This window comes from Macrobrachium nipponense, chromosome 1 (genome assembly GCF_015104395.2).
Source record: "Macrobrachium nipponense isolate FS-2020 chromosome 1, ASM1510439v2, whole genome shotgun sequence".
NCBI lineage: Eukaryota > Metazoa > Arthropoda > Malacostraca > Decapoda > Palaemonidae > Macrobrachium > Macrobrachium nipponense.
The window spans coordinates 170,475,946-170,496,357 of NC_087200.1; the positions used below are offsets into that span (position 1 = coordinate 170,475,946).

The window sequence follows — 20,412 nt, forward strand, 5'->3', positions numbered from 1 at the left end:
CCAGGCAGGCGCAAGGCGCCAGGCAGGCACAAAGCGCCAACCTGGCGCGAGACGCCAGCGAAGGCGCAAGGCGCCAGGCAGGCACAAATGGAAGCGCCAACCGCTGGCGCGAGACGCCAGCCAGGCGCGAGGTGCCAGCCAGCCGCGAAGCTCCAGCAGGCGCAAGGCGCCACTTCCAACCGGGAGCTAGACGCCAGCCAGCGCGAAGCTCCAGGCAGGCGAGGCGCCAGGCAGGCACAAAGCGCCAGCCTGCGCTAAGCCAGGCTCTAGGCGCAAATCTCCCAGCTAAGACGCGAAGCGTCATCCAGATGCGAGGCGCCAGTCAAGCGAAAGGTACCAGACAAGCGCTAGGCGCCAACCAAGAGCGAAGCACCAGCCGGCGCGATTCCTGCCAGGCTTCAGGCTTCAGTCGGGTGAGATCCATTTCAAGAAGCCCTGGTCTTCTTTGAAACATGGAGATCTCCTAAGCACTTCATTAGTGACTTGATTCCTTCAAACAGCTGAGAATTAAAAGCGCAGGAAGTGCGCGCTTTTGCAAGTTCTTGTTCTTTACATAACAATATGTCATATAAGACATATTAGCTGTGTTGTACGGTAGAGGCAACTCTTGTTGATTGACTTCTCATTACACAAAGGATGTCAAGTTAACCTACGAGAGATCCTTCTCTTTTGGTTTATACGTTTCTGCGGATACGTTACTGGGATAAGGAGCCGACACTGATCCTAACTTTGAGTTAAAGTTTTTTAACTTAGTGAAATTATTGGGGTTTTTTGAAAGGAGTGTGGGGATAACTCTTTCCAATTTGAGCGCGAACCCTCGTGTTAGGATCAGGTGATCGTGATCGGTGTTGCGCTCCTTCATAAGGTGTATTGTCATATAAGTGGATCAGCACCCATTGACAAAGTCCTTTCAGGCTCTGCCGAGTAAGTGGATAAGACCCCTTCGGCAGACCCACAAGAACTCTTGGCCATAGATCACATATCTCGCTAAAGTTTCTTGAGGTGATGCAGACTACTGGGCAAACACCCACGAAGTCTACCACCTATCAGGTAGGAACCAAGGTTTTATTTATACCTACAACATATGTTGTTTACCTGTCTATTCCATATAGTAGCTGTCTCTTACCCTCCACCGAAGGGTGCCAATCAGCTATGTATATATCTGACAGGTAAGTTGATTGTATGAAAATGATATTGTTATGATACAATAAAGTTTCATACATACTTACCTGGCAGATATATACGATTAGGGCCCACCCAGCCTCCCCGCAAGGAGACAGGTGGAGAGAAAAAATATGATAGAAACAGGAATGGTTCCTAATCATTCCACCCAGGGCAGGACGGTAGATCACCTGACCTACCTGCAGCGTGTGCCGCGAAATTTGACTTTCTGTCGGGGACGACGGAGTCTTAGCTATGTATATATCTGCCAGGTAAGTATGTATGAAACTTTATTGTATCATAACAATATCATTTTTCTTCAAATTGAAGGAATTTTTTTCTCTGCTTTACTTACTGAGTGCTTGGTTGTGAGACTTTAAGTACTTTGTATTCTTTTGATTTATTGTGTTTATTGCTCGCGATCTGTGATATGGATTCTTGCGAGCCTGAGAACACCCCCCCCCATCGACTGCAGACTGTGCCCTGGTGTGGAGGGCTGCAGAGTGGGGCCTTTTGATCTCTAATTGATGTTGACCCTCATGATTTATGTACTTGGTGTCGGGGGCGAGAATGCTCCCGAGCCGATCCATGTGATTTATGTGTGTTGTGGTCGGAGGAGCAGTGGGGGCGATACGAGGGGAGGTAGAAGGCGCGTAAGCCAGCCAAGGAGTCTTCGGACACGTCTTCTTCTTTCCTCCCGTGGTGTTGATGAGCAAAACACCACGGTAGTGGCATACGTCAACAAACAGGGGGGCCTAGTGTCCCTCCCGTTGCACCAGTTGACGATGCAGGTGCACAAGTGGGCCGTGGCTCACTCTGTAGAGCTGTCAGCTTGCTACATTCCAGGCAAGAGGGATGTAGTGGCAGACAAGCTCAGTCGTCAGGATCATGTGATAGGGACCGAATGGTCCCTCCACCCAGACGTGGTGGAAAGGCTCTTCAACATGTGGGACCGTCCAGTAGTGGATCTGTTCGCCACCCGGCACAACAGAAAACTCCAGGTTTTCTACTCGGTTGTGCCGGACCCATGGGCAGCTGCAGAGGACCCTCTTCAACATCTGTGGGACAACCTCTACGTCTACGCCTTTCCCCCGTTCTATCTGATTCGCAAGGTGATCAGCAGGGCGCTGGTCACCACGAATCTTCGGATGATTCTGGTGGCACCCAAATGGCCCCAGGCCGTTTGGTACCCGGACCTGCTGGCTCTGCTTGCTGAAGCACCGAGAGAGCTTTCCTCCTGGCACAACCTCCTGTGCCAACCGCATGTGGAACAGTACCACCAATCGGTTCGATCCCTGTCTCTTCACGGCTGGCTGTTATCCACCATCTCTTGCGAGCGAGAGGCTTTTCTCGCCGAGCAGCAACAGAGATGGCTGGATACCTCGGACAGTCCTCTGAAGCTGTGTACCGGGGGAAGTGGGCCATCTTCTGTGGTTGGTGTCGTGGACGGGGTCTCTCTCCTCTCAAAGCCACTCTTCAGCAGGTAGTGGATTTCCTCGTTTTCCTTCGCTGAGAGAAGCTCCTCTCCGTCTCCGCAGTTTAAGGATGCAGAGCCGCCTTGGCCCTAGTCCTTAAACTGCAGGGATATCTCCTCCTTCGAGAGATCTCCCTCCTTAAGAAGAGCTTCGAGAGGTCTTACCCACCCAGGGAACTCAGGCCCCCGGGGGTGGGATGTGACTCTCGTCCTTAGGAGTTTGACTTGAAGACCCTTCGAGCCACTCTGAGAGTCGTCAGGCAGGGATCTGACCCTCAAGACCCTCCTCTTGCTGGCCCTGGCATCAGCGAAGAGAGTAGGGAACTTCATGGTCTTTCCTTTGATGTAAAGCATTCGAGGGGATGGGGATCTGTGATGCTCGATTTCGTCCCGGACTTCGTAGCGAAGACTCGGAACCCTTCGGTCCCTGACGACCGGTTCGAGTCATTCACGATCCCCTCCCTGAAGGACTTCACCGATAATGATGCGGATGAGATGCTGCATTGTCCTGTAAGGGTGCTACGGCGCTATCTGAAGAGAACTCGGCACCTCAGGCCTGAGTGTCGACGACTCTTCGTTAGCACCGGGGTTACCAAGAAAGAGGTATCCAAGAACACACTTTCTTTCTGGCTTCGTGAGGTGGTCAGGAGGGCGTACGACGCGGATGGTAGTGACGACACCCGTACCCTTCGTCCGAGATCCCACGAAGTCAGAGGTATTGATCTAACCCTTGCGTTCCGCAAAAACTTCTCCATGGCGCAGGTTCTGAAGGCAGGGGTTTGGCCCAACCAGACCACCTTTACCTTCTTCTATCTTCGGGATATTGCCCACAGGTCCTTGGACACCTTTTCCTTGGGACCCGTGGTGGCTGCTCAACAGGTTGTGTAGCTTACCCAGCTCCTGAGCGGACAGAACAGCATTGCATCCTTGTGTGACTGCATGAATGGATGAGTGAAAAAGAGTGTGCCTGGCTTCTCTTCCTCCTCTTTTCTCTTCTCTACCTACGGGCAGAGGGCCGATGTCGTCACTAGGCTGGACAGGAGGCAGATGCAGGTAAACTACGCGACCGAGCTCCAAACTCCAACCTATCCCCCTCTTGATTTGAGACTGCCTTGACGAAGTTATGCATTTTCAGCTGACTGCTGAAAATGCATAGCGGGCAAGAGGGCTTTCGAACTGGGAGAAATATCTCCCAGTTCAAATCCAAAAGTCTCAATTTTCCTCTTACTTAAATTTATTTCCACTCTTCTACTATCTTTAACTCAGTTGCTCAACCTAGCTGTCCCCCCCCTCTTCACTAAAACCTTCTTACAGGTTGGGCAGGGGCTGGGCTTTTTTCGCATTGGCTCTTTCTTGATCCAAATGGCAGAGACTGTAGAGGTTTGGTCCGCCTCTCGAGTATGTTTGGACCCTGTGGATGTTGATATGATTTCATAGCAAAATCCATCAGGGCGGAACTACCTATGGGGGACTAGCCTGCGGAATCCGGGGAGGTATAGTCTCTACGGTAGGACTCTCGGCATTCTTTCCGGTGTGCCCTCTATTGTAACATGAATGGGGATGATTGCATACTAGTTATGCCCTCAGTCCTATCAAGCGGGTTTTGCTTACACTTGAGCCACTCATGTTATGGTAGAGCTATCCCTTCGGGGTAGGGTAGGGAGTGGACATATGGGAGTCAGTCTCTGCTGAGTGTCTTTGGTGAGAGAGGGGTTGGTGTGGGGGGCCTGGTTTTCTGCCTGATTTGCAGTAGGTTTTTCAAATTTCTGCTGAAGGATCTATGAATAACGACCCTATGATAAACTCCCCCGGACAATGCGACCTCTTGACACTACCCTCCTCTTCGACCTCTGGCACGGACAAGGACAATCCAATAGAAAATTCAGTTGTACAAAAGACGACCCATGACAAGACCTTGAATGTGGCTATGGAAAGTTCTAGCAGTGGTGAGAGAATCCTTTATGTTGATAATCTCTCCTCAGACTTCAATTGTTTTACGTTTATGGAAATGTTTGGAAGGTTTGGTGAAATTAAAGTCATAAAGTATTGTGAAACTAAAGATTTTGCATTTTGGAGGGTTTGGATTGAGTTTACAACTCATAATAATGCCATGAATGCTTTCAAGTGCTCAACTAAGGAAAACTTAAAATGTATGTTAATTTATAAAATGCCCCAGAATATTGAAGTTGATTCCTTTTATCCAGCAAGAGTCAGTCAGGAAACTACAGATGGGAAATGTAAGGTGAGGACATCTTTACCTTGCAGGTGGCTAATTGTTTCTACAAAATCAGAATTTTGCAATCTTTTCCACTTCAGGAAACATTTGAGAACATTGGCAGGAACAATGACCAACTCTGATATTACGAGGTTTGGAAAGAATAGTTTTTTGGTTCATGCTAAGTCTTATAGGCAAGGTCACATGATCTCTAAGTTGAAAAATACTGATATGATAAAAGAGGTCAAACCACACTATAGTTTTAGTTATGCCAAGGGAGTAGTATTCAGTCAAGACCTATATGAACTGCCTGACGAGGAATTGCTGGAAATGTGCGATGATAAAGTGTGGAAGATTTTCAAGGTTCCAAGATCAAGAATGATTATTTCACTTTTAATAATATCAAGTTCCTGGATTATATATATGTTGACAAGGAGAGATTTCGTGTTAGACCTTTTAAGCATAGACCACTCCAATGTTTCATGTGTTTTGGATATGGTCACTCGGCAAAGGTATGTACTAGGAACCAGCTATGTGCTTCCTGCTCCTTAAAAAAGCATGAAGGCGAATGTACCTCCCCAGTATTATGTATAAATTGTAAGGGAAATCATAATGCAAGGCATAAGGAATGTGAGTCATTTAAAAAAGAAGTGTTAGCCATAGAGAAAGCTCATGCTGAACATCTAAGTATTAGCCAGGCAAAAAGACTTTTGTTTCCAAGACCTCAATATAGTGAAGTAGTAAAAAGTGGAAAATCTAATATAAAAGATCTATCTAGAATACCAACTTCAAAGTCAAAGCTTCAGCTATCCCCTTCTGAGCTCGAAGTACATTCAGCATCTCCGCCTTCATCCATGAAGGCCCCTTTGTCCCCTCCCGATGGGCCTCCTCTGGGCTTCTGGGAGGTCTCTCGGGCATCTAATGTAGAAGCCTCACAGGCAGCCTCGCTGCCTGATCTGGGTATGTCCCAGAATGACACCTTGATCAGTGCACCTCATATGGCTCAGGTGCACGCTGCAGAGACGGTGCCTCTTAGAAATAAGAGACCCCGCACTCCTTCATCATCTCCACCTATATCCCACACCATAGTAGGGTTCCCAAGAGAGGAAATAGCAGGTCTCTTGAGGATCTGCCAAGTTCTTCTATGAAACAAAGACCAAGACCAAGTCTTTCCAGACCAGCCCAATCCAAGTCCAAAAAGTAAAAAAAAAAAAAATCTAATAGTAAATAATGGCTCTATGTCAGTGGAACATACGAGGTTTCCATTCAAACAGAGAACAGGTCCGGGTCCTTTTCAAGGAGCATAATTTAGCTGCCCTTTGTTTGCAAGAGACTAAACTTGGTAATGTTTCTCCTAACTGTGGACAGAACTTTATTTTTCACAGATCTCCACCACCTGTAGGTGAACGTTCTCATGGTGGTACATGTATTATTGCGGCCAGTCATTACCACAAAAAGTTATCAAATTAGACTCCATACTGCAAGCTTGTGCAACACAGATTTTCATCAATAAATGGGTCACTCTGTGCTCTCTTTATCTAGAACCTGGCCTAGAAACTCGATTGGTGGACAGAGCTGGCAATCCAAGACAATTAGAGGTTGAAGATTTGCAATCACTTTTAGACCAACTACCTCAACCTTTCATTCTGATGGGGGATTTTAATGCAAAACATACTTTGTAGGTGTGATCACCGTGGTCTTATAATTGAAAGATTAATAGATTGCAATGATGTAGTTTTAATGAACGACGGTTCTCCTACAAGGTTTGATGTAGCCCATAACTCTAGTTCAGCAATTGATCTTACAATATGTTCGTCGTCATTACGATTAGACTATAAGTGGTCAGTGGATGAAAATCTCTATGGGAGCGACCACTATCCCATCCATCTTAAGTATGTACAAAATACACCCTCCCCATCTTTACCCAAGTGGAAGATAAACGGAGGCAGATTGGCAGCTGTATGAAAAATCTACCAAAGTCAATCATAAGGCCAATGAATTTCCTTGCCCCTCAGCTGCCTACGAATATCTCGCTAGTATAATGATTGGAGGGGCAATGATGTCAATTCCTAAAACATCAGGGAAACCCCGTCGTCCACTGGTACCTTGGTGGAATAGTAAATGTGCCTTGAGTAGGAAAATTGCAAGAGCCAGTTACAAGCGATATCGAAGGCGTCCTGTCTTAGTTAATAGAATAATATACAAGAGAAACCTCGCCAAACAAAAGCAAGTCTTGAAAGAAGCAAGGAGGGAATCCTTCATCAAGTACATATCAGAATTAAAGTATAACTCGCCACTTTCTCTGGTTTGGGATAGAATCCGTAAATTACTAGGGAAATTTTCCCCTGCTCCTTTACCTATTTTGAAAATCAACTTGGTAGTTATATCGGATGCAAGAGAGGTGGCAGAGGCCTTTGCTCGGCACTTTTCAAGCATTCAACGCCCCAGTCACTACTCCCCTGAATTTCGCAATATTAGAAAACATGACTATAGTTAATCCGCCTGTTTGTTCAAATTCTGAGGCATATAACTTCCATTTAGTATTGTCGAATTCGAATATGCCTTATCTTTGTCCTCTGCAACATCACCTGGAGAAGATGATATTATTTATGCAATGATTTCTCACTTACCTCTGGAGTCAAAAAAATTCTTTGTCGATGTTTTAAACGAATTCTGGTGCTCAGGGACTTCATATAAGTTGTGGAAAAACTCTGTTATAGTTCCTTTTTTAAAACCCGGAAAGGACCCTAGTCATCCCAAAAGTTATAGGCCTATTGCTCTTACCAGCTGTGTCTTCAAGATTTATGAACGAATGGTGAATTTTCGTCTGATATGGTTATTAGAAACAAAGAACCTGTTGTCGAAGAGGCAATTTGGCTTTCGCAAGAATAGAAGTACATTGGATCCTATATTATGTCTCACACGTGAGATTCAGAATGCTTTTGCAGTCCAAAATCAAACAATTGCCGTGTTCTTTGATCTGGAAAAAGCATTTGATACTACTTGGAGGGTTGGTATTTTAATGCAGCTGGTTGAATGGCGTATTGGTGGCAATATGTTTAATTTTGCCAAAGACTTCCTGTCTGACCGGTACCTTAAAGTTAGAATTGGCTCTACCTTCTCATCAGAGTATCTTCAGGAAGAAGGCATTCCACAAGGGAGTGTGCTTAGTCCAACCTTTTTTTTAATATTGCCATTAATGGGTTTACTTGAACATCTCCCTGTTGGAGTAACTGGTCAAGCATTCGCGGATGATATTGTTATCGTCTGTAGTAGAGCTACTGCAGTTGAAGCTTGTACTAAAATTCAGTTTGCAATTAATGCTGCTACTTCCTGGGCTAATAGTAAAGGTTTCAAATTTTCTGCAGAAAAAACTAAAGCTATACGTTTTTGCAGAACACGAAGAAGGGAAGAGATTCCAACCTTATTTTTAGAAGGTTCTATCTTGCTTTATGAAGATAAAGTCAAATATTTAGGAATTATTTTTGACAAAAAATTGACTTTTGCTGAACATATAAATGAGACTGTAGTAAATGTTAAACAGCGGTGCAATATTCTTAAAGTTGTTAGTAACCTGAATTTTGGAGCCGACCGTACTACTTTATTAAGAATTTATCAGGCACTATGCTTGAGTAAGATTGATTATGGATCTCAGGTTTATGGCTCTGCATGTAAGACCTTGTTAGGTAAGCTGGATGTAGTACACAATATGGCATTGCGTATTTGTACAGGTGCTTTTAAAACGTTCTCCTGTTGAGAGCCTTTATGTAGACTCTGGTTTTCTTCCTCTTTTCATTCGGAGGGAGGAACAAGGTCTCCGATATTTGTCAAGAGCACTAACCTCTCAATCTAATCCAAATTTTAAGTATATAAAACATCCTGTTGACAGAGCACCAACTAAACCTACATTGCCTAAGCCCCTTGAAGTTAGATTAAACATAAGTGCGAGAGAGGTAGGCCTTATTCCTCCACTGGTCATGGAAACTACATTTTCTAAATTCCCTCCTTGGTGTAGGCCTCCTTTAGATATTTGCCAAGTTAGAGACAACAAAAAGATCAGCTCAAGTGTTCAGCTTAAAAGTAGCTTCTTGGCCCCCCATGTTTCTGAGCATAGTAACTCGATTGCTGTATATACAGATGGATCAAAATCAGCAAATGGAGTTGGATGTTCTGTCAATCGTCGGTGGAGAGACAACAATTACAAAAAGCCTCCCTATTAAATTCTCAATTTTTAATGCAGAGATTTATGCTATTTTTAGCGTTTTGAAATTTATTTTTAGTACAGGTAGCACTGGGGACTCTTATATTATTTATTGTGATTCCCAGAGTTCCCTAGCTGCACTCCAGAAGTTGACGCCATCTAATCAACTCGTCCAAGAGGTGCAGGATTGGCTGGTCCTCCTGCATTCTCGAAAACGCATCGGTGTGAAATTTTGTTGGGTTCCCTCGCATGTGGGAATTCGTGGTAACGAGCTGGCTGATACAGCCGCTAAGCAGGCAGCTTCCTCCCGGGCTTCCCACTCTGTGAGGGTTCCCTGTGAAGATTTTAAACTTTTTATTAAATCATTTTGTAGGACTAAGTGGCAGAATCACTGGTCCAACTTGAATAGTAATTTAAAGCTGAAATCGATCAGACCTTCTGTTCATCCCTGGTCACCTTCTGTTGGGATGGATAGAAGATCTAGTATAGTTTTAACACGCCTGCGTATAGGGCTATACTTTTTAACTCACCGTATCTTTTAACTAGTGGAGCAGAGAGGCAGGTTCCTCAATGCTCCAATTGTAATGTTGGCATTACAGTGAGGCATATATTTGTTGACTGTCCTCTTTATTTTAATCATAGACGTCGGTTTGGTTTCACCAACAAACCTTTGTCAGATATTTTAGGAGAGGGTGCTCCCGTAGAAGAGAGATTTAAATTTCTTAAGGAAATCCATTTGTTTTATGATATTTAATTGAGTATTTTAATATGAAGTTTATTTTAATAATTTGGATTAATTATGTATACCTTTTTTAGTAAATATATCTTGTTGATATATATGCGCTGAATGGCCTTGGCTCCGGCGCGTGGCAAATGGCCACAAAATTTATAAATTCAATTCAATTCAATTCCAACCTATCCCTTTCAGTAGGGATAGGAGGAGTTATCTGCCACTCCCCTAACAAGGTGGGGGAGTGGATGCCAACAAGAGACAAACCCATAACTTCATATTGGCTCTTGAAGTAGGAACTAGTGCTTGCTATTTATAAGAGGTACGCTTGCCTCCCTCTTATGAATTTGGTCCAGAGGTCTGACCACTGATCTCACAGTGCACACCCCCGATCAGCTTGACAGAGACTAGGTACCCTCCCTCTGCTTGTACGACCAGGGAGGGAACCAAGTTCGGACGAACACCAGTCTGTTCATAAGACTCAGATTCCACCCACCAATAAGTGAGTCTTCCTATTGTTAAAGGACTGATGGTTTGTATTACGTATCGGAACAAATAACAATTTGTAGAAAATTGTATTTTTCCTAGTTATACAAACCTGAGGTCCTTTAGACATAGTCCCACCTCATGCCACCCCTCACTCTGTTTTCCTGGGCCTAAAGTAAAGTGACTCTTTCACCTCTCAGTCGGGCGGGACTCCCAACTACCAGGCAAGCAGTTAACTATCGAACCCCTTGTTCTGAGCTTACAACCGGTCCAGCTTGGCGCTGATTACCTTCCTATTGTTAAAGGACCTCAGGTTTGTATAGTTAGGAAAAATACATTTGTTCATGAAACTTACCTGTCAGATATATATATAGCTGTATTCTCCGAAGTCCGACAGAATTTCAAAACTCCCGGCACACGCAGTGGTCGGCCAGGTGGTTAGTACCCATTCCCGCTGCTGGGAGCCGGGTATCAGGAACCATTCCCATTTTCTATTCAGATTTTCTCTGTCGCCGGTACTGTAAACACCTGTTTCCAGTACCTCCATCTTAGAATTTTGAAAACTTCATTGCCGCTTGAGTATCCTGATTGTCTTTTGGTTTATTGACTTGGATTTGTAGCTAGGCATACGCTATCGTGGTTTGATTTTGATTTTGGCTTTGACTGTTCTTGAAATAAGATGTCTGGATCTAGTTCTTCTAGTTTCAGGGTGTGTTGCGTACAAGAGTGTAAGGTGAGGCTACCGAAAGCTTCGGTAGACCCTCACTCGGTATGCAGGAGGTGTAGGGGCCATGTTTGTTTGTTGAATGATAGATGTAAGGAGTGTGAGAATTTGACTGATCTTGAATGGAAGATGTATGATTCTTATATACGCAAGCTTGAGCGTGATAGAATCAGGAGGTCTTCCTCCAGGAGTGCTTCAATTAATAGAAGTCAGGGTAGTAATTTGTCTCCTGCTAACCCCCCTGTAGATTTTGTTACACCTAACCCCCGTAGTATTGCCTTTGGGCAATGAGGTGGTGTCTACAGAAGGAAATGCCCTTTCTACGATTATGGCGTCTATTCGTGCCCTGGAGTCGGAAGTGCTCGCGCTCCAATCCAATGTGTTGAAGTGTAGTGATAGTGTTGGTGCCCCTAGTGTTGTGGAGGGGGCGTCAGATCAGTCCCATAACGCCTCTAGGTCTAAACCTCTGTCGGACTCCCAGGACATAGGGAGTGGGCAAGTTGAAAGTTGACGCTTCCCAGGCTGCCAATGATCGTGCACGTGCACGAGTGTTTCTCGTCCTCCGAGGCGTCCTCCCCTCACCGGGGTTGGAGCTCTCGGAGGGCCTCTCACGATGAGAGTGGCAAAGACACAAGATGTCGCACAGGCGGCCGTCGTCTTTGCCGCCCTCTTAAGAGAGGTTTTAGAGAAGAGGATGCTTCACGTCCTCCTTCTCGACCTATGTTTCAGTCGTCTCCTGAATGCTTCGAGGACATTTCCCCGCAGAAGAGGACCAGGACGTCATCGGAAGAGGACGCTTTTGAGCGCTCCGATTGCTCTAAATTTGTTCCTGAGAGAAAGTTGAAGGCGTCCCTTCGCCCATCATCTTCTCACAGGATCAATCCTTCTCCTGGCCATGGATCTTCTCCTAGGGAGATCCTTGTAGCAATGCAACAACAGTTGGCTTCTTACTTCGCAAAGAGAGAGGCAGAACCCCGTCATCGTAGGAAGGATCTATGGCTGCCTGTCAAAAGAACCAGGCAGTCCCTTGCTCCTTCTCCTCGTTCGTTGACCTCCCCAGCTTCATCGCCTTCTAGATCCCGCCTACTCATTCAAGAAACGCTTGAGAGCTTCTAGGAGTATCGATGAACAGGACAGAGGCGCAAGATGACGCACAGGCGGCCGTCGCCTTTGTCAGGAGGTCGGGAACGTCCAGAAGACTCGTACTAATGACGATCACCGAACATCTGAGTATGACACTCACACGCTTCAGGAGCGGCGCGAGACTCGCCAAGACGCCTCTCAAGTTGATCGGGTGGATGCTTTTGTGTCTTAAACGTCACGGTAGGAAGCTTTCCAAGACGCTTCTCTGGACATGGGTCTCTCTCCTTTTCGGGATGCGCCTCAAGAGAGTTCTAAACATCAAGACACTCGACGAGACCCTCAAAGACGCCTTCCGGGACGCACGACGTTCTATGCACGCTCGACGTCCTGCACATCTAGACGCTCGGGAGGACACTTTTGAAGACGCTCGACGTCCTACACATCGAGACGCTCGCCAGGACGCTTTTGAAGATGCTCGACGTCCTACACGTCATGACGCTTGGCAGAGCACTTGCCAAGACGCTCTTCAGAATGATGGACGCCCTACACGTCAAGACGTTCGGCAGGATTCCTGCAAGGACGCTCTTCAGGACGCTCCGCAGGACGTTCCTTTACAGGATCTTAAAACTTCGGAATTGGCGGTGAAACATACCCGAATTTCTTCTTCTAACCCTCCTTCAAATAAAGGCCCCCTTTTATGAACGGGACCTCAGGGCTTGATTACTTCACTGTCTGTTAAGGGCCCTTCTGCTATTCCCCTAGAGGAAGGAGAGTCTTTGAGTGACTCTCGTCCTGCTGATGATGAAGAGTCTACGGCGTCATCTTCGGATTATAAGACGTTAACCCGCCTCCTGAAAGACTTGTTTATCGACAAGTTTCAGGCCCCGGTTCCTCGCTCTCCGCCTTCACAGTTGGCCTCATCGAAGACGAGGAAGGCGCTTGGCTTCGTTAATATGGCCACTTCACTCTCTACAAAGAGAGCATTCAAGAGGATCCATGACTGGATGGACTCCAGGAAGGCGCGGGGCAAGACTTCCTTTGCTCTTCCTCCAGCGGGGCTAAACGGAAGAGCTGGAATTTGGTATGAGACGGGAGAGGAAGCGGGGTTGAGAATTCCTTCTTCTTCCCAAGGCAATTTTACCAACCTGGTAGATGCTCCGAGGAGATCTTACCTTCCCTCGGCTAAAGTTTCCTGGACGATGTCGGAAATTGATCACCATCTCAAAGGAATCTTCAGGACGTTGGAAGTTTTTAACTTCCTGGATTAGTGGTTGGGGGCCCTGGACCTGCAGTTCAGAAGCCCTGACTCGATTTCTTTAGAATAGTTATCCAGTGTATTAACATGCATGGATAAGGCAGTCAGGGATGGTTCCGATGAACTGGCATCCCACTTCGCTACCGGCCTCCTGAAGAAACGTGCGCTATACTGCAGCTTTACAGCCAAGTCAGTGTCTCATGCGCAGAGGGCAGAGTTGTTGTTCGCCCCTTTTTCTTCACATCTCTTCCCTCAGTCCATGGTGAAGGATCTGTCCGTTAACCTTCAGGAAAAGGCGACGCAGGACCTCTTGACCCAGTCTTCTAGACGTCCTACGGCCCAGTCTTCTACCCTAGTCTCACAAGCCCCCAAGAAGAAGTTTAAGCCCTTTCGTGGTGGAGCTTCCTCGAGAGCTTCTCCTCGAGGAAGGGGCTTCTCTAGAGGCAGGACCTCCTCAAAACCCAAAGGGAAGAAGTGACGTCTCTGCCCTTCAGACACCGGCCGGAGTGAGACTCTCATTCTTTGCAGAGGCATGGAGAGTAGAGATAATCGAGAGAGGTTACAAGATACCGTTCCTCTCAACACCTCCGTTGAGCACGAAGCCCATAGACCTGTCGCCCTCATACCAGCCGACGAAGCAACAGATACTGCTCGATCTTCTCGAGCAAATGATAGAGAAGAGAGCCGTAGAACAGGTTCTAACGTTAGATTCCCCAGGCTTCTACAACAGGTTGTTCCTGGTTCCGAAGCAGTCTGGGGGATGGAGATCTGTCCTGGACGTCAGCAGGCTGAACCTTTTTATAAGAAAAGAAAAGTTCAAGATGGAAACGTCTCAGTCTGTTCTAGGAGCTTTAAGACCAGGGGACTGGATGGTGTCCTTGGACCTCCAAGACGCCTACTTCCACGTCCCGATCCATCCTCAATCAAGGAAGTTCCTGAGGTTCGTCTTGAAGGGACAGGTTTTCCAGTTCAGAGCTCTCTGCTTCGGGCTAAGTACAGCATCTATGGTCTTCACGCTTCTCATGCGAAATGTTGTGAAATGGCTTCACCTCTCAAAGATAAGGGTCTCACTTTACCTAGACGACTGGCTCATCCGATCGTCGTCGGAGTCGAGGTGTCTGGAGGACCTTCATACGACGTTGCAGCTGACGAAGGCCCAAGGCCTACTAGTCAACTTCGAAAAGTCCCATCTGATCCCTACGCAGTCCATCGTATATCTGGGGATTCAGATGGATTCAGTGGCTTTTCGAGCTTTTCCATCCCTGGAATGTCAGCAGAACTGCTTAGAAAAAGTGTCAGTCTTCTTAGGGAAGGAGACATGCTCGGCGAAGGAATGGATGAGTCATGCTCGGCGAAGGAATGGATGAGGCTGCTGGGGACCATTTCCTCGCTGGAGAAGTTTGTTTCCCTAGGGAGGCTGCACCTCAGGCAGCTCCAGTTTTTCCTAGCGGAGAACTGGAAAGACAAGGAAGACCTAGACGCGATTTTGATAATCTCTCAGTCGGTCAAGGATCACCTGAAGTGGTGGCACGATCCCGTCAAGCTTTCAGAAGGATTGTCCCTCACCCTTCTGAGCCCCGACCTAGTGTTGTTCTCAGACGCGTCCATGGCGGGCTGGGGAGCAACACTGGGGAAGGAGGAAGTGTCAGGCCTCTGGAGTGGGGAACAGAGGTCCTGGCACATAAACCTCAAAGAGTTGGAAGCAATTCGGTTGGCTCTCCAGTTCTTCGAGGGACGAGTTGTTGGCCGAGTTGTCAAGATCAACTTGAACAATACCACGGCTCTTGCATATATCAAGAAACAGGAGGGGGACACACTCAGTCCCTGTTCGAGATAGCGAGAGAGATCCTTCTTTGGGCAAAAGCACGGAGCATTATGATCCTGACGAGGTTCGTTTCAGGAGTTCAAAATGTCCGGGCAGATCTTCTCAGCCGTCGACATCAACTGCTTGTGACCGAATGGACTCTTCATCTAGAGGTCTGCCAAGAGTTGTGGAGACTATGGGGACGTCCATTAGTAGATCTCTTCGCAACATCGAAGACGAAGAGACTTCCTGTTTACTGCTCCCCTGTTCTCGACCCGGGAGCAGTAGCAATAGACGCCATCCTATGGGATTGGACGGGGATGGACGTCTACGCCTTTACCCCGTTCAAACTCCTGGGAGAAGTGATCAGGGAGTTTGCGGCGTCACAGGGTGCGAGAATGGCGCTAATCGCCCTGTTTTGGCCTTCAAGCGACTGGTTCACAGAGGTCATGTCCTTCCTAGTGGACTTCCCAAGGACCCTGCCAGAGAGAGTCGATCTACTCAGACAGCCCCACTTCGAGAGGTACCACGGAAACCTCTCCGCTCTGAGTATGACTGCGTTCAGACTATCAAGAAGTTGGCCAGAGCGAGAGGTTTTTCAAGACCTGTGGCAAGAGCTATTGCCAACGCAAGAAGAGCTTCCTCTCGAGCAGTCTACCAATCTAAGTGGGCTGTCTTCAGGAGATGGTGTAGGAAGAAAGGTATTTCCTCCTCCACGACCTCTGTGAATCAGATTGCTGATTTCCTCCTCCATCTGAGGAATGTTGACAGGCTCGCGGTTCCCACGATTAGAGGTTACAAGAGTATGATGTCGGCTGTCTTCCGACACAGAGGCTTAGACCTGACCAACAATAAAGACCTTCACGATCTTTTGAGGTCTTTTGAAACCTCGAAAGTACTGCAGCCTAAGATTCCGTCATGGAACTTAGATATAGTTCTAAAAGTTCCTAATGTCGAGTCCTTTCGAACCTTTGCATGCTGCCTCTTTAAAGGACGTGACAAGAAAGGCTATTTTCCTAACTGCTCTGGCTACAGCGAAGAGGGTTAGTGAGATTCAAGCTATCAGTAAGCATGTGGGCTTTAGAGGACACAATGCAGTGTGTTCCCTGAGCCCTTCCTTCTTAGCGAAGAACGAAAATCCGTCCAACCCCTGGCCCAAGAGCTTTGTCATCAAGGGGTTAGCAGAGATCATTGGACAAGAACCAGAGAGAGTCCTGTGCCCTGTCAGGGCTCTCAAGTTTTATTTAGAAAGAACTAAACAATGTTGAGGTCCTTCGGACAATCTGTGGTGTTCCGTCAAGGAGGCCCATTCGTCCTGTCCAGATGGTGATCTTAAACTTTTGAAAGTTAATGCTCACGAGGTAAGAGCTGTCGCGACCTCTGTGGCATTTCAAAAGAATATGGCACTCAGTGATATCCTGATTGCCACATTTTGGCGAAGCAACTCTGTGTTCGCTTCACAGTACCTGCGGGATGTGAAGACGGCATATGAGAACTGCTACTGGCTAGGGCCATACATTTCCACAGACACAATCTTGGGGGCAGGAAGCAGCACAAATCCTATCCTATAGAAAATGGTTAGGTGTGCTTTTAATTTTGTTGTGTTGATTTACAGTTGTGGGATCGGCCGCCTCAGGCGGACTTCCCTTTCTTTAACCTAAAAGTTATGTGGGGTTAACTTTTGATAGGCTAGGTTAGGTGGTGGTTTTTTGCTTCGTTGCCCTCAGAGTATGGTCAATATGGTCTAGTCGCATTGTGGTCATGCCCCCGTTGACAGATCATCTACAACTCACCAGCTATACAGGTCACTACCCTGCTGGAGACTCTAGTAAAGCAAAAGCAGACTTGGGTGACAGTAATCACAAAGTCAGCTATGCTAACAGGTAAGGAACCAAGATGTCAATCATCTGCATGCAATTTGTTTCCAAAATCATTCTATTCTGTCCCTTCCCACCTCCAATGGTGGGATTCAGCTATATATATATATATATCTGACAGGTAAGTTTCATGAACAAAATGATATTGTTATGATACAATAAAGTTTGTTCATACTTACCTGGCAGATATATATAATCAAGTACCCACCCACCTCTCCTCAGGAGACAGTGGCACTAGAAAATCTGAATAGAAAATGGGAATGGTTCCTGATACCCGCTTCCCAGCGGCGGGAATGGGTACTAACCACCTGGCCGACCACTGCATGTGCCGGGAGTTTTGAAATTCTGTCGGACTCCGGAGAATACAGCTATATATATATATCTGCGAGGTAAGTATGAACAAACTTTATTGTATGATAACAATATCATATTTTTGACAAATTGTTATATTTATTCCATTATCTTTTTCAGGGAATCCAGCTACAACAAACTCTTGGGTTGAGTGAGTTGAGCAATATTGATCATGCAAGTGAGGTTAGGGAAGTTCTTGCCCATGGTATCGCGGCTCATCAGTCACAGTCACGCATTAATCCCAAGCTTGCAAAGGTAAGTTTCTTAGTCATACAGGCAGTCCCTGGTTATCGTGGGGGAAGGGGGTTCCGTCTAGAAGGGGTGCTGATATGCGAAAACACAGTTAACCAAAACTTGGTGATTTATGGCGCTTATAGCGCACCATAACTTATTATTGGTGCCCTGTGGTGCACCATAAGGCTCCTTATGGTACCGATAACCAGAACTCGGCTCATCACAAGGCCGTAAATCGTTGATTGTATAACGGCTGTAAAAGAACATTATTAGTTATAAAAACCAAATACCACACTAATACTTAGAAACAAAATCATACTGTGGATTATAGGATTCTCCGCCTTTCTCAGACCCAGCAAGAACCATTAGGCCTAGCCAAACATTTATTTTACATTTTTAAAAATATTTTGTTTATGATAAATTAACAAAATATAAAAAAATAATTGTTTTTACTGTAGTATATGCAAAACATATAGGCCCACCATATTCAGTGCTAGAATAAAACCTTCCTCAGACCAAAAAAAGGGTTGGGCCGAGTTACAAGAAATTAATACCACAATTATTAAAGAAGAAACGCGCGGAAGAATGATAGTAATTTTAATTTCCTTTATACAATGTTATTTAGCTCGCTTGCCATAATATGCATTAGCGAGTGGCCAGTTTTTTTGTTTTAGAGTTAGCCAGTCGTGAGCAGGAAAAGGATCTTGCTGTAGGGCAACCTGTAACCAAATAACAGAAACTTTGTCTCACCATAGAACATCATGTACAGGCGTAGCTAGGGAACTAGTTGCTAGATATTGCTTGCTGAATACTTCCATATATGTGTACAGGCAGTCCCCGACTTACGACGTTCCGAGGTTACAATGCTTTTCAGTTACATTTATCAGAAATTATTTCCAGGGTTACGGCACCTACAACACTGATCTGGCAGAAGAAATATGAATCCAAAAATGCAAAATAATATTCAAAGTTATTTTTTTGTGAAAAATGCAATAAGAATGCAGTTTACATAGATTTAATGCACCCAAAGCATTAAAAGGAAGGTTTTCTTAGGATTTTTCACGATGATCAGGCTTACAACTATTTTCAGCTTACCACGCGTCTCAAGAACGGAACCCCCATCGTAACCTAGGGACTGGCCTGTATATATAGTATATACCTATTGTCTAAAACATTTAGGCAACTGGTGCAATATTGTGTAACGTAACTGCCCTATACATAAAATTCACAATAGAATATGAAGAAAATAATTGTATACAACTTTTGGATGTCTTAGTTATTAGAAATGTTTAATGTGACTGGGAGAAAAGTAAATCTAAGGGTTGAACCAGGAAAAAATTTGTAACCAAATAATTCCTTCACCAATGTGTTATGTTACTATATTAGCAAAAAAACACAAAAAAAAAAGAAAAAAAAAAAAACTGCCTGAGTGGTCCTAGCAACCTAGCAAAATTTTTAGTGGTGCAAAACCCCCCAAAATATTGATTTTTCTATAATTTTACGTTATACTCCTAAACTTTGTATTTTATCAAGGACATTATTATATGATAGTCATAATAATGTATATCTTACTCAATTTGTGAAGATGGTATGCTTCAAAAAGGGTTCCCAATTAAACTCCTTATAGGAAGGGAATCTAAGGGTCAAACCGGGAAAAAATTTGTAACCAAATAATTCCTTCACCCATGTGTTCTCATAGGTCCCAAGTATTACAAAAAAATAATTAATTAAATGAATATATAAAAAACCATATGTCCAAGGGCCCCTAGCAAAATTTTAAGGGGGAATAAAAAATTGAAATTACTTTTTTTTTTTTTTTTTTTTTCACATTATACTCCTAAAAAATGGATTTAATCAAAACCATTATTATATACAAAATTGTAGTGGATTAGATTACCTTTCTAATGATATATAATGATGTATACTTTGTGGTGTTTTTATAGCACCTATGATTTGGCGAATGTTGATGTTAAAATCCTGATCTTTTCCAAATTTTGTCTCTCAACTTTTTTAATGGGAATTTTCTAAAAACAGCTTTGCTGCACCAGTATTCTTCTATAAAATTAATTGTCTTTATAAATTGTCTGTGCAACGGTGTATAATAATTATGTACAGTGGACCCCCCTTAGTCACGTTCTCCGGATTCACGGATTTCTCTCTGGAACATTTCTCCGCATTATTCGCAGAAAATTTGTCTATTCAATGTATTCTTCTATGAGAAATATCCACAAATTCCTGTTTTTTTTTTTTTTTTCAATCAATTTCATCATAAAATGCACTTTTTGTGATTAAAACTATTTAAAAATCCAGGTACAAAAATGTTTAGTTGGTTTTTCCTGAGTTTTAACCAACAAAATAGGAGGTTTAAAGCATTTTTATAGGGGTTCCAACTATTCGCTGGTTCTAACTATTCGGGGAGGTGAGCTGGTCGGGCACACATCCCCTCGAGTACGGGGGGGGAGGGGGGTGGGGTTGACCACTGTATATTTTACTCACTATGTGAAGGTGGTACTGTCCAATTTTGAAAATGTTCCCAGTGAAGTTCCAGAAGTGCGCTACTGTAGGCATTACTTAAGGTTCTTTGCAGTGTGCCTTCGGCCCCTAGCTGCAAACACTTTAATGTCTTTTACTGTACCTCCTTTCATATTTGCTTTCTTCGTCTTACGTTCCACCATCTCCTAACACTTGATTCATAGTGTAACCGCGAGGTCCCCCCCCCCCCCCCCCCCCCTTCACCTTTTCAAACTTTTTACTGTCAATTCCCATTTTGAGACTGAATTACCTCATGGGTCCCAGTGCTTGGCCTTTGGCCCAAAT

At 45.0% G+C, this 20,412-nt stretch overlaps 1 protein-coding gene across 7 annotated transcripts in view; it reads left to right on the forward strand.

The window, feature by feature from the left end:
* The window catches only part of LOC135219822 (baculoviral IAP repeat-containing protein 6-like), a gene marked incomplete at its 3' end in the record, with an annotated part of 560,877 nt that overhangs the window by 67,323 nt on the left and 473,142 nt on the right, over positions 1-20,412 (forward strand). For all 7 annotated transcript variants that reach the window (XM_064256914.1, XM_064256918.1, XM_064256921.1 and 4 more), the window contains 1 exon segment: positions 17,482-17,616. In XM_064256914.1, the coding sequence (XP_064112984.1) occupies positions 17,482-17,616 (135 nt within the window).